We start from the raw sequence: 15078 nt of genomic DNA, 5'->3' as shown, positions 1-15078 counted from the left end.
AGAAGAGAAAACCCACGCGCCGCAACTAGAGAGAGGCCTGCGCACCGCAAATAAGACCCAACACAGCCAAAAATAAATTAAATAAATAAATCTTTTAAAAAATAAATAAATAAATACAAAGCTGAGCTCTCTAAGTTTGGGAAATCTACTGTGGAAGGCTGGAAATGGACCCCCAGAAGATCTCTGGAATTTGTAAATGTTATTTGGGAAAAAAAGCTCTCTGCAGACCTGATAAAGTTAAGGATCTTGAGATAAGAGAATATTCTGGATTACCCAGGCGGGCCCTAAATGCCACCACAAGTGTCATTATAAGAGAAAGAGAGAGAGAGAGATCTCACACACAGAAAAGAAGGAGCAATGTACCCATGGGGGCAGAGAGTGGAGTGATGTGGCCACAATTTCAAGGAATGTCAGCAGACACAGGACCCTGGAAGAGACAAGGAACAGATTCTCCCCTAGAATCTGGAGAGAGTGCAGCCCTGTGACACCTTGATTTCAGCCCAGTGACACTGATTTCAGACTCCTGGCTTCCAGAACAGCGAGAGCATAAATTTGTGTTGCTTAAGCCACCAAGCCTGTAGTAATCTGTCACAGCAGCCACAGGAAACTAATACATCCACAAACCTACAAGGAAATATAAAATTGAAAACCAGAGTGATAGCATGCACTGGCACTTGGGCTGCTCAGAGGCATCTGCTGCTCTTGTAAAGTGGATGCTAGAGTTGTGCTGGCACATGGCGCAGGTCACACAGGCTCAGGTTATGCTGGGATAGAGGAGTTAGAACTGCAACACACATACATATACCCACAAGCCAGCCTTAGAGGGCTTCACCATCAGGGAATGAGGGGACTTGGATAAAGGTCCTGCACACAAGCAAAGGGAGACAGGGTCTGAGTCCTGGATTGAGACGGCTCAGAACGTGATCTCCTTAATAGCTCATTACCCCAAGCCTGCTCTCAAATGGGTTTGGGTTCAAATTTATACTGCCTGGGCTGGAGGGGATCGAGGAAGTCTCCAGCTCAAAAATTCACATTACCTGTGGTAATGGTATCTCACAGATAAAACCCCAAACGTGAGCTCAAAACCCAAATGTACAAAGTACGTGAGGTAGCAAAGGGACCTCTTCTCAATACTCTGTAATGACCAATATGGGAAAAGAATTTTAAAAAGAGTGGATATATGTATATGGATAACTGATTCACTTCGCTGTACAGCAGAAACTAACACATTTTAAATCAACTATAATTCAATAAAAAATTTTAAAAATAAAATATTGTAGTTAAAAACAAATAAAGTACATGAGGTAATAAGCTATTCTGGACATGAGTCAAGAGAAAAACAGAAGAACTATACCCAAGAATGCCAGAAATAGATTATAAAATTCCTTTTCAGAAAAACATGATTTTAAATGGTTAAATTAATTAAATATAAAATCAAGAGCAAGCAAGACAAGAGATTACTTTAAAAAAAAAAAAGAAAAGAGTACCTGGAAGATTTGAAAACTGCTCAAATAGAACATCTAGAAGTTTAAAAAAAAAAAGACATTAAATGAAACTGATTGCCTCAGTTAGGCTGAAGATTAGACACAGCTAGAAAGAAAATTAATGAACCAGAAGATAATTTTAAGTCATTATTCAGAATACAGCCAAAAGACAAAAATGGAAAATATGAAAAAGAGGTCAGATTGAGAAGTCCAATTCAGGTCTCCAAGGATTTTCTAAGGGGAGTGGGAGTGGGGCATAGAAAGAATGGGAGAGAATCAGTGTTCAAAGAAATAAGTGGCTTAACATTTTCCAGAACTGAGACATCAATCTTCAGATCTGAGAAGCACAAACCCCAAACAGGATGAATAAAATTAGATCCATCCCCAGACATGTTGTAGTAAAACTACATAGCTTCCAGGACTAATATTTTAAAAGCAAATTCACAGAGGGCAGGTCACCTACAGAGAAATGACCCAAAAATCAATAGAGGCTGACAGTAACAGTAGAAGCCAGAAGAATGTCATCCCCAAAATGCTAAGAGAAAAATAAGCCAACCTAGAAATTTATATCCAGCTGATCTCACTCAGTAACACTGGACACAATGAAACTAAAAAATGTGGAGATCCTTCTACAGAGTCCTTTCTGTAGACTGGTCCCAACCATTTCTGACCATCTCAGCTGTCACTGGCCTGGTCTCTAGAATCCAACTCTTCATACCCTGGTGCTCCCCCTTCAATATTCCCAGCTTAACTGGCAGTGGAGGTGCTGACCACTGGAGGCTGGGAGGAGGTGTGAGGGTTCTCTTCCTAAGGTACTATTTCCTTTTCACCCATCTCCACGCTGTAGACTTCCTCTGTGCTGACAAAGGTGTGTGCTGGCACGCTAGATGTGCCTCTAGCATCCCAGGGCATGTCCCAGCTCTGTCTCCTGCTTGCCCAGCCTCTGCTCCTCTGGCTAGACCAAATCCTAATTCCTGCACGCAGCCCTCTGGAGGCTTCATTTGGAGCTCTGATCAGGTGGTAGACCCCACCTCGTACCGAAACAGACCTTTCTGTTTTCTCTGGTAGAGTCTGGGTCTCCCACAGCCTTGACGGGTAGCCCACATGTCTCTTATGATCAAAGCCAGGGAGCTCTGACCAATTCCTGAAGTCCTGTCTCCCCTGGGGCTCCTGACCAGGGCTGCAGTCACTGCAGAAATTCAGAGGAACCCACCCACATAAATTCCTTCTTAGATTCACTTCTCACCTACGAATCAAGGCCAAGACACTCCCTCTCCCCAAAATTGGCTCTCTTCCCATGCCTCATCACCCCTCTTCTAGTTCCCTGGACCAGCAGGGATGGAAACAATCTCCTCCCTTCTTCCTTTACCTCTTGTTCTCTAACCAGTCTTCTAACTTGTCCTCACTATGGGTAACTGATAATGACTTCAGGAAGATCAAAGAGAAGATTTCAAGTTTCAGGAAGTCCTGAAATGCAAGTGGAGCCCGGCCTGGGCACTTGGCTGCTTTTGCAGTTTTGTCTTCTTCCTTAGATGGGAACCCGCTGGACTGATCTCCCCACTGGTGTGTGAGGCTGTGTCTCCCTCCTAATGGCACTGACACTAGACCCTGTAGATTAAAATAGAAGTAAATAGCTCTAGAGAGGATAGCTGATACAAAGCACCAATGAAAGCACATTGACCTTTCTGGAAAAAACCAAGACTATATCTGTTTCATCTAGTTTATTCCTTACATCCTTAGAAAAGCTGGTGAGATTGGAATTGGTCAAAGGAGCTGATGTCTAAAAGAAAGATGTGGTTTAAGGCTATAACAAAACCAGAAATAGGTTATCTGCCAAGGTCCAAATGTCACCACTATGAAAGGTGGGGGTGGGAATGGGAAGGCGAGAACCCTAGTACGTCACTAATATATTATTTTGACATGTTCACAGTCTTTTACAGCAGGACTTTTACAGTCTCTCCTACTCCAAACATCACAGCGTCAGTTTTAAGTCTTCAAGTAATCCTTACTGCTTTGAGGTTTTCCAGCATGGAAGCCCTCCTTACTTTTTGCTGTCTGGCAATTCTCACTGTGGCAGGGCTTCACTCACCCACCAGCCACATCAGAGGAGGACCATCACGGAAGACTGTTTTCCTTCAGGTATTTTACACCTAAAGCCACTCCATTTCATTTGGGGAGAGGCAGAGGAATATTGCCTGGTTAAGAGCTTTGCCCTCAATTTAAAGGTTTATCTGGTAGAAGGTTTGGGATCGCAGACGAGAAGAATCAACGCTTTAAGTTTTCCAGAAGCTGGAACAAGTAACCACATAGGACCTAATGAGAACATGTCCAAAAATGAGATCGAGTATGAAAGCTAAGTATGCCCTGGGCAAGAAAGAGCACCTTCACAGTCCCCCTGCTTGGTGGGCTCTTCCCACCTAAGTCACCTTCCAATGAGAAACCCACCAGTCATTTAATCCCAGCGCTTTCTGAAGGGCACACGGAGGGCACAGTGGGGTCTCTAATATATTCTACAAATGGGCCATTTCCCTTCTTACTCAGCTATGCCCACGAACTCACCAAATCTCAGATGGCCCCCTTTTCCTTCTGTACCACCATCAAGAGCAGAGAGCCAGCTCTGTTCCTGACCCCCCGGGCTGCTTGGGAACAGTGCATTAATGGTCTGCCTAAGACCTTCCATTTCGTGGCGGCTCCCGCCTGCCCACTCTGGACGGGCACAACCTCACATCCAAAACTGGAACGTCTTGGAGCCTCCAGATTACGTTCCTTCTGTTTATTTCTATTCTCTATCCGCAGCCAAGTCTTCTCCAGGTTCCCACGAGTAAGATGAGGGAGGAGACACCCATAGCTGAAGTAAAGCATATTTATCGAAGTGGAGGCTATCTCATGAACAAGTGGTCTGAAGCCCCCGGGCCTGGGGCACTCTTTGGCCCCAGCAAGACCACATTTGCTGTGCAATGGAATATGGACAAGAACCAGGGTGGGGACCTCAATATACAGCTCTTTTGTTACTCAAGGAAAGGTAGGGGATGGGACAGCAAACAGTAGGCCTACCACTCACGCCGGAAGGAGCCTACAAACTGGAATGAGAGCCCTGTTGACGAGAACAGATGGCTTGAACCAGAGCCTGTAAACTGGTGGTCCAGGGTCAGGACAGGACACAGAGTCTGACCCTACAGAATCCAGAATCATGCATTTGGTAATACACAGTCAAGAACTGAGAGGTTTTATAGGAACATCGGGACTCTAGGTTGGAGAATAAGATCTGGTGACGTCGGCAGCCCTCCTAGAACTGCTGAGAAGTGGTGCTCAGCTCACCTGACCTGTCTGGCCCCTGTTCCAAACCAAACATTCACTTCTTCCACTGACTGTCTTTTAACCTTGTATGGCTTCCTCCAAGATCAGATGCTCCACATTTCATTTAAGTAACACTTGAATTTTATTTATTCAGATGGCCCTTATTAAGACTGACCATATAATTTATCATGCAAATGAGGACATGCTTGAGAATGAATGTAGGTGCTGTTAATAATTATAACAGGAAGAAAGACATGAACTGTCCCAGGTACACTGGGCCCATTGAGGACCTTCTGTAAACAAACACTGTTTGGTGATTGGTGGATGGAAGTTCTCATAGATCTGTTGATTCCTGACCTTGGGAGTCAAAGAAAGAACTATCATGGAATGTGTGTTTTTTATAACTGTAATAACTAGCCAAGGGGAAAAAGTAGCAACTTTTTACTAGTCTGAAAGACATGACCACAAAGAATGTTTTAATTTAATTTTAAACTTTGTCTCACTAAGCAAGATACAGCAGATGTGCTAACAAGAAATATCAATAATGACAGTGTTGTGAACTGTCTGTGTCCTCCCAAAATTCATATGTTGGTGATGGTATTAGGAGATGGAGTCTTTGGGAGGTGATGAGGTCATGATGGTGGAGCCATTACGAATGGGATTAGCGCCTTTCTAAGAAGAGACAGGAGAGTCTGTTTCTCTCTCTGCTCTCAGCCATGTGAGGACACAGCCAGAAGACAGCTGTCTACAAACCAGGAAGAGGACCCTCACCAGACACCACACATGCTGGCACCCTGATCTTGGACTCCTCAGCCTCCAGAACTGTAAGAAAAAAATGTTTTTTTGTTTAAGTCACTCCATCAACGGCATTTTGTTATAACAGCCTGAGCCAACTAAGACAGGCAGCAGATGTTTATACATTATGCATTCTGTGCCAGGCGCTGTGATAGACACTTCATACATATCAACTCATCGTCAGACCCACACAACCCCACGAAGTAGGTAAACCATTATCCTCATTTTACAGATGAGGAAACCAGGGCACAGAGAGGTTAAGGTACTTGCCTAAGGTCACACAGTTAATGAACAGTAGAACCGGGTTCTGAACCCAAACAATTGAGCTCTTAGGTCTATACTAATAACAAGTCCCTGCTTATCCCAAGGCTGTAAGGATCCAGCTTGCTCCTGTTGCCTTCCCCTCAAACAAGCACCATCAGTGGGAACTTCTGAGGTCAAGGTATGGTCCAGGGATGTCGCTGATAGTACCTACATCCTAAGGAGATCACCAGGATGCTGAGAAAACCGTATCTTTGGACTGAGAATGGAAGATTAGGCAGAGAGGAGACACTGAACAGGACAATGAGCCGCAGGTGCTACCACTTGTCCCCTATGCCCAACAAGTAGACCACTTTCCCTTTAAGAGCCTGGAGTTAAAAGTACTCAGTTTGATCAGCCCAAGGGACTATTGGGATAAATCGTTTTCCCCACTGCCCTTGATTCTGCAAGCTAACTTGAGGGCTATGAAGAATTAGTCTTGAGAAAGAGAATGAACATAACCATAATTTTCTTTTGCCAGATTCCACAAACACCATTCTATTGTGCTAACAGCTTCTCATGGGGATGACAGCCATCTTGTAAAAGGACAAAGGATGTGGTTTAAAACAGACATGTCAACGTCTTACTGATGTAAACACCATCCGAGGTCTGGAGGACTCTAAGACAACCAAGACGACAGTTCCTGACCTCAGGAAGCTGAGAGCCTAATAAGGAAGCCACTGATGAACAGGAATCACAACACAACACATTATGAATAGTACTGTGAAAACACAGAAGACATAGGTCGCTCCCACTTTAAGCTACAAACTCCTGGAGGATGGATAGTACCTTCAGTACCTCTAGTTACTGCAGATTCCACATTCGTTCAGCAAACGTTCATTTGCTGGCACAGATGTTCAACAAACATTTCTGGAGATGAATTCCTGGAGGAGATGGGAAATTTGACAGGGTCTGGATGGAGGAACAGGAATAAGTAGACACTTGGAATCCGGATGCCTGAATTTGAATCCTGGATCAACCGCTAACTAGTTAAGAGACATACTTTCCTTTATGGGCCTTAGTTTCCTCATCTAAAAAATGGGGATGATTTTATTTGCCTTCTGAGGATGTGACAAGGATGTAACATGTAAGCACAGAGCATAATGACCATCCCAGAATAAGCAGCCAATCAGCGTCAGCTGTGGTTATACTAGATTGCCAGCAGTCACTATGGTAATTCCTTGTCTTGAATGTCAAAACGTACTGTTCCCACTGGAGAAACAGCCAGGCAGGTCCTAGGCGACCACTCCTTGGGGATCTAAAAGGAAACCTTAAAACCGTGTTCCCGTTCCCATAGGCGAAAAGATAGGAAACAGAACTCTTTCCTCTTTGCTCAGTCATCTTTATCCGTTTAGCTTTTGCAAAACCACCAACATGTTCGCCTCACAGCAGAGGCAATAAAGCAGTTCTCTCCTCTCTTGCTTATAACTATGGCAAGTAGCTTCCAAATACATGCAGGTTACATATCCATATAGATTCCTATATTGTTCGAAAGGCAGGAAAGGGGGCTCAGCTGACAGCCTTCAGAAGGAACAAGGTAATAAAGTCAAAAGATGACCAGACCCTGGCTCCAGGTACTGGCCTGACTTCATGAGACAGACAGACAGACATGACTTGCATTTGTTTGAGTTTCTACATGGTAAGGAGCTGAGGACTGATCCATAACTAACGATAAAAATGGAGAACATTGTGAGCAGCTTCTGAGCTGCAACCCAGAGGTAATGCAGAAGAGCAGCTGTCCAGGTGCTCAACTCTTGTCACCCTCCTGTCCTCTCCTCCCTTCCACCCTCCCCCTTGAGCTGGGCCTGGACGCATGCAGCGTCAGCAGGACATACTGGCCAGAATGACTTTAATCCTTCTGGTCAAGCAAAGTAACCCTGTGGAAATGCTCTCTACCCAAATGGGGCAGGTCGGAAATCAACTAGGATGACACAGGGGCAACTTAGCAAGTCCCAGCAAGAGATGAAGTCGCCAGCAGCCACGGCCTGCCAGCTGGGGTCCCCCAAACAACAGACTGTCAGGCTGAGGGGTGAGTCAAGAGCCCTCGGCAGAGACACGACCAAACACCGGGTCAGAGTGGCACCCTGGTCAAACATGTTGGGGCCCAAGGAGGCTACATGGAGATGAAGAGTACACCAGCCTGAGTCTATACAGCTCATCCCCTCGGAGTTTCTCCCAACATCCTGAGTAAAATGCTAGAAACAGCTGGAAACCAGAGTGATGCAGGATACCGTGAGGGCAACCAGTGGCCTGCCTGGTAATGTGGCCTTAGGCTCTCACCTGAAGAAGGTGAGGTAGGAAGACTAGAGAATGGCAGCCACCATCAGTCATGCTTTGCATAGACAGGCTACCACCTCACCTTCCATTCTGGGGCCAAAGGAAAGGGGAAGAAATTTGGGTTGGGGGGTTCGAAAGAGAAGAGGATTAATGCCACAGGACTACCCATTCTGAAGTGGGGCAAAGGACCGTGGAGAGGGACAAGGGTGGGCAACAGAATCAACGCCAATGGAAGAGCTGAAACATTGCTCTCTCCTCCGAATCCTTGAGAAAGACAAGACACATTTCTTTAAAAACCCTTTGCAGAGGCCACAGGATTGCCTTTTTTGGGTACAGCCTTTGGGGTAGGCTGCCTAAGGTTTAAGTCCCACCTCTGCCAACATCTAAACTTCACCCATTAAGTAGGAAACTCACCATCTCCCTGCCAGGTGACCATGAAAAGGAGGCAGGCGTGATCTTGCCCAGTTCAGGTGCTTACGGATCTGGACACACAGTGGGAACTCTCTTCTTCCTCAGACTTTCAGATCTACTCTAAATGCTTCCTGAAGCAACCTCTACTATATGTGTGTACGGTGCAGTGAGGGAGGATATGAAAAAACCAAGGCACCACGTAGCATCAAAAGTGACAGCAAGGAAGCATGTGTCAGAGCCTCATTCTCTGGCTTGAGCCCTTTTACCTTGTCCCCCACCCCAAATTCTGTCTACCCCTATCCTGTGCTACAGATGTTTGCCTCGAGCAGGGATCAGCACACTTCTTTCTGTAAAGGGTAAGGTAGTAAATATTTTCGGCTTTGCAGGCCACATGGTCTGGGTCAGAGCTACTCAACTCTACTGTAGTAGCACAAAAGTAGCCAGACAAAATGTACATGAATGGACATGGTTGTGTACCAATAAAACTTTATTTACCAAAGCAAGCTGTGGGCCAGATTTGGCCTCAGGGCTGTAGTTTGCCAACCCCTAGTCCAGGGCTTTGGGGTTTATCAGGTTCACACACCAGCAAAACAGCTGAATTGGGATTGAGTGGGAAAGAACGCCATACTCTTTCCACGGCCCCACTGTGGCCTTCACAATCCCATTACTGCTAACTGGGTCAGAGTTCTCGTTGGACCCACCCATGCCCAATCACACCCTTACTGCCAGGGGTCTACCCCTGCCGCCCTAAATTCAATGTGCCCTTTTATGCCCATTTCCCCCACCTCCACCCCACTAAGCATCTTGGACTGTTCCACCTCTCAGGAATCAAGTTCTCCTAAAACATGAGATACTTACAGACACAAAAGATTAATCCAAGTCATCACCCAGAGGGGACCACATGCTGTAGAAGTTAAAGGCACAGGGATGGGCATCAGACCAGGGTTCACCTTCCCCTTTGCTACTTTCCTGCTGCATGAACATGGGCATGCAGGCAACCCCTGAGCATTTCCTTTGCTACGGAAATTGTTTAGGGGCTTTGAAAATTAAGTAAGCGAGTTCATATAAAATATATAGCAAGGGCTGTTCAGAAATGGAATCATTAAAAAGTCAAATCCTGCATAATTCCCTTTCCTTCAGTATGCTTTACATTTACGACCAACTAGAACATCTTCTCCTTGAGGAAAGGCTATGACTTACTCTTTGGATCCTGCAGTTCCGGGAACCGTGCAGAGAAAGCACCTAGTAGGTGCTCAGTGAATACATGTGCCTCTCACTCGGGAACAGACGTGATGAACACAGGCTGTGAGCCCCTGAAGTCGTGGAATCGTTTTCACATTCATTTAAGATCTCATTTGTGATACCAACCGGACTACAAACGCCTGGCTGGAGACATCTCAGTGTTTGCTCTCAATCCCCTTCACCTAACTGAGTGAAGGCTTTTGACGTAGAGGTTAATTATTCCTCTTTTCATTTCTTCAAGGAGAGAGTTCTCCCTTGAGACTGCTGGTCATTACTATTCTGTGTTGCACTGCTCTCCTGACATAAAGGATTTTTTTCAAAAGAGACAGAGGATTTCATGACCTGATTTAGGCTTGGGTACCTCCAAAAGCTTAGATATAAAGCCACAGGGGACAACACTCAGGGCACTTTAGAAATCCAATCTGCCTTCCCACAGTAACTCCAGAGAAGTAGAAAGGTGTGTGAAACTTCAGTCCAGGAAAACCCCGCAAGCCCTCCTCCTTATGCAGAAGTAGAGGCACTTAAGCTATTGTAGGTCAAATATTCCTCGTGTATACGCAGTGGGAGATTCTCAAACTTCTGGACAAACCAGAATCAAACTGTAGGTGGAGAGGGGTGTGATCAGTGCTTTGATCTTCTAGAACCACAGGCAGCTATGCTCTCTGCAGAGATGCCTTGACCGGGCCCTGGAAGGATGCCTGCCCAATGTCCCCCACATCTCCTAGAAACACTAACAAACACTTGACACTAAAACAGTGCTGGCTAGGCACCAGGCACAGTTCTGAGGCTTTCCATGTATTAACATGTTGAATCTCTGCAATGACTCTGTGAGGTAGCGCCTGCTATCCCCATTTTAAAAGATGAGGAAGCTGAGGTACAGAGAAGTTAAGTAACTTGCCTGAGGTCACACAGCTTGTAACAGGTGAAGCTGGGACTCAAATCCAGGCAGTACGTCTCAGAGCCCTCATCCACTTAGTCCATGAGCCTCCACCTTGTGCAAACACATCCCATCCTTAAAAACTGCTCGAGTTTGTTTTCTCCATTGCACTAGGCTCCTCTAAGTTCACAGAATCTAAGGCCTGGATGAAACAGGCAGCCTCAAGTCCAGTTCTCTTGTTTTACAGCTAGAGACAGATTCCCAAGGGAAAGGGGTAGGGTCTTCATTTCCAAGGTTATGCAAACACCACCTCAAGCCCCCAGACTCCTGAAGGCAGTGCTCTCTCCTCACCACCTTCCAGAGACTCACAGCCAAAATGCACAATTAACACTTTCATACCCAGGAAACCACTGGAGAAACACATGGCTCTTTTCCCAACGACAGGAATGAACTCTGAGAAAGTGGGGAAGCGGGCGTCCTATGTCTTGTGTGACTCCAGCGTAATCGTAGATCAAGTCTGTGGGCTCCACCACAGTGACCATTTGCACCCAGCCATTCCCCCAACCTGGTTTTCTTTGTGACCAAATGCACATCGTAGCAAGATGGCTGGCACAGGGTAAGGCTGAAGCCCATGTCAAGTTTTCCACTTCGCATAAAGTGTGAGTTTTTTGGAAGCTCCAAGGCTAGTGAGAAATGCCCACAGCACAGCAAAGGGCTGGGAGACGCTGATCGGGGTGGACCCTTTCATGAGCATCTAAGTTACTCCAATGGTGACTGGAGTGGCACAGCTTAACCCCCACTCTTAGCAGAGAGGCAAGATGACAGAGAGGCAACTACATAGTCTAGGACTGGCTGTTGCCCCCAAACGATGACCACATCCACCATGTCATCAGATCCCTCTTGACGCCCCTTCCCGCATCCTCCGGGGAACCACAGAGAAAAGGGGTGGCGAGACCAACAGGCACCCTCACTTACCCAGCCCAGGCGGCACATTCAGTCCTGTGGCACATTCTAGAAACTTAAAAGTGAATGTGCTGGGCAAGCACGTCACTGGTTAGCTGAACCTCACGTTCCAAATCACATCGCGGCAGAGACGAGACAGGCAGACACACAGACACACAGGCCTCTGCCTCTGGGGACCCTGGAGCGCCCCACTTCCCACAGGACACACTTCCTACCTGCTTCCATAAGTTGGCACTGCTGACCGAAGACGTGGGAGAAGGTGACCGGGCCGGTGGCAGAACTGGATGTCGCCAGCGTAGACTCCATGGTTCTCCTGGGGTCTTTGGTGTTGGTCATGGAGCAGCGTCCAGACCCTTCAGAGTGTCTGAACGGGGGATGACGTCACTGGCCCAGGCACTGTAGGTCCGAGGCTACTTGTCGCTTCCAAGAAAATGTCCCCGCCCCCAAAGTTTATAAGGTGCTTCCTCTCACTCCAGGCCCTGCAGTTTTTCTCAAACACTAGTCAAGTGCAAGATGAAACCTTACAGAGCTTGCACAGCTACAGGAGTTAGGTGCAAAAGCAAAATCTAAGTTTTCTCCCACAGGCGTTGTTTCCTCTTAGCCGGGGTCGGGGTGACTGGGTCACCTGGAGGGGGCCGAGTCCAGGGAGCCGCTCAGCCCGGTGGCCGCTGGGGAGAGCTCGGCCCCAGCCGCGTCCCAACGCCCGCTGCTGCAGGAAAAGCGCTGCCGGCTCCGCGGCGGCTCCTGCCGGGAGGGAGGACTAGAACGAGGCTGCCTCAGGCTCCCCGGGGCGCTGGTCTCGCAGGCCCGCGGCTCCTGCGGCTCCGGCCCCGGTCTCTGTCCTCCGTGAGCCCAAGTGCCGCTGTCCGGGGTCCGCGGGCCCCTGGGCGGCCAGACGCAGGCGGGGAGCGCGCAGGAAGCGGACGCAGCGCGGGCACTCTGCAGCTCTAGACCACCGACGTGCCCGCGGTTCATCCTTCACTCCAGATGGACGCCTTTCCCTTCGGCCTGCCCCTCCTCGCCGGCCTCTGGGGAGGGGAGGGAGACGTGGTTAAAGAGCCTGCTCCGACCTACTGCAGCGGGCCTCCCCCCAGCACACCCCGCCACCCTTTTTCTGGATGCAGAGGGAAGTGCTAACTCAGCCCAGCAGGCACCCGGCTGCTGTAACCTCTTCATGCTCACAGCCCAGGAAGTATCAGACACAGGAGAGGAGAAAGCCAGCAATAAAATCCAAAGATCAAGAAGAGAAGGGATGGAAAATGCCCTACATCCCCCATGGCGCTCCGGTGACAAAGAGATGGTCTGGGTGCTTCATCTTTGCCAAACCAGACCTATTCTGTGCATAGAACAACCAGTCCCCTGTTCCAACCCAAAAGGGCAGTTTCTCTGGAAAGGGAGGAAGGGAGAGATAAATACCTTTCCCAGGGTTACAACAGCTGTTTCAGTGGGTGCTGTGCCTTTACTCTGCTATCCCATTTGCTGATCACAAAGATGCCAACTTTAGAGAGAGACGCAGCAGCATCTCCGGCCACCATTTTGGGTACTTTCACTGGGGATCAGGCTGCAACCTGGGCAGGACCCTGGCAGCACCACCTCCTCCAGGAGAGAGAGAATGTGACAGCACAGCAGCAGCAAAGCACCCATGTCTGTTTCCCCAGGAGGACTTTGGTTGAAAAGCCATTTGTCTGTTCTGTATTTAAGACACAGAAGCTACAATGGACTTGTTCCAATGGACTTGTGGGCCAGAAGGGCTCTCAAACAGGAGGCTTTTCCATCAGAGCTCTTTGCCACCAACGACGTACAGCTCAATGATGTTGGAAGGTTACCTGGAATGGTTAAGGCAAGGCAGAGGAAGCCTTGAAATAAACAGTTAAATGAGCCTACTTTGTGTTTATGGTTTAGGGTAGCTTGAACCATTGAGGATCCCTTTTCTCACACAGAAGAGGTTCTTCTCCAGGTCATGAAGTTAGAAGACATCAGAGCCCATGCTCTCTGACAACTGAGGTCTAAGGCAACCAAGGGCTAAGGTCAGAAGAAGACCAGAAAAAGACCAGAAACCACACACAGGATGGGAAATGGATCAGCTTCCCAAGTCTGGCAGCTATGTAAGTTTCAGCGCAGCCCAGCAATGCCCCCACTAGAAAAATATCCAAGCTGAGTTGTTGGGAGGGGAGAGGTGACCGGGAAGAGCACAGAGATTTTTAGGGCAGTGAAAATTCTCTGTGTCATACCATAGAGGTGCATACATGTCATTTCACATTTGTCCAAACCCACAGAACGTACACCACCAAGAGTGAACCTTAATGTAAACTATAAACTTTGGGTGATAATGATGTGTCAGTGTAGGTTCATCAGCTGTAACAAATGTACCATTCTGGTGGGGGATGTTGATTATGGGAGGAGGTTGTGCATGTGTGGCGGGAAGGGATATATGGGAAGTCTCTGTACGTTCCTCTTATTGTTGCTGTGAACCTAGAACTGCTCTAAAAAAAACAAAAACAAAAAAAAACCCTGTCTTTAAAAAAAGAATCCAAGGTAAAACTTTATACACTTAATTCAACCTGCAGATGCCTCTTGTTTGGAAAACCATGTTTTTGCCCTCCCTTCTCTGTACGCCTACTCCATTCCTTCTCACTGCTACATGGCATTTCGTATACTAACTCTACACACTTCCTCTGTCTGCTCCCTAACGACCAGGCACCTGAGTTGCCTCCTAAGCCCTGCTACTGTAAACCACACAGTAATGATGCCACCTAATGGTTAGTGGCAATAGATCATCCAAGTCAGGACACTGAGAGTGCATGAATGGAACTACCATTGGTATTTACACCAGAGTAAGTGGCATAAACTGGGAGGGATGGATCTGTGCAAGAACTTCCCTGGCTTACCTACCCACGAATGGACTTACTCAAAGATGCATGCGAATTTGATTTCATTCAATGCTGCCAAATACTACTTCAGAATGGCTCTGCCGGTTTACACTCTTTATAGATTCCCACTTCCCTACATCTTTGCCCATAACTGTTGTTCGCAAGAATTAGGAAGATGGGTGATCTAACGGGTATAAAGTTATAGTTCATTGGTTTGATTTGATGCCCTTAATTATTAGTAAGTTGACCACTTTATGAAAAGATTATTAACCAATGAGGTTTCCTCTTCAGGAAATTGCCTATTCATAGCCTTGGCCCATTTTTCTAGTTGTTTTTCTATTTCTGACTTTCTTATTGATTTGCACGATAGGTTCCTTCACTTTGCAAGGTATCTATTTAGACCTTGCCCATATCTTCTCCCAGTCAGTCATCAACTGATAACTTTGCTCATGGTGTCTTTTCTTGAAAAGAAATACTTCATTTTAATGTGGTCAAATCCATTGCTCTTCTGACTTATCATCTGTTTTGAGGGTCTTGCTTAAAATATCCTTCCTTACTCCTT

The 15078-nt window shown here is 47.0% G+C and overlaps 1 protein-coding gene across 2 annotated transcripts in view; it reads right to left on the bottom strand.

Annotated features, from left to right (window-relative positions):
* The window catches only part of KAZN (kazrin, periplakin interacting protein), a 1123195-nt gene that overhangs the window by 1061451 nt on the left and 46666 nt on the right, over positions 1 to 15078 (bottom strand). For both annotated transcript variants that reach the window (XM_079918585.1, XM_079918584.1), the window contains exon 2: positions 11862 to 12674. In XM_079918585.1, coding sequence (XP_079774711.1) covers positions 11862 to 11982 — 121 coding nt within the window. In that variant the 5' untranslated portion in view covers positions 11983 to 12674. The remainder of the gene's footprint in view (positions 1 to 11861; positions 12675 to 15078) is intronic.

The sequence above is a fragment of the Stenella coeruleoalba genome, assembly GCF_951394435.1.
Source record: "Stenella coeruleoalba genome assembly, chromosome: 1".
In the NCBI taxonomy this organism is placed as follows: domain Eukaryota; kingdom Metazoa; phylum Chordata; class Mammalia; order Artiodactyla; family Delphinidae; genus Stenella; species Stenella coeruleoalba.
This window is presented reverse-complemented; position numbering and strand designations above follow the sequence as displayed.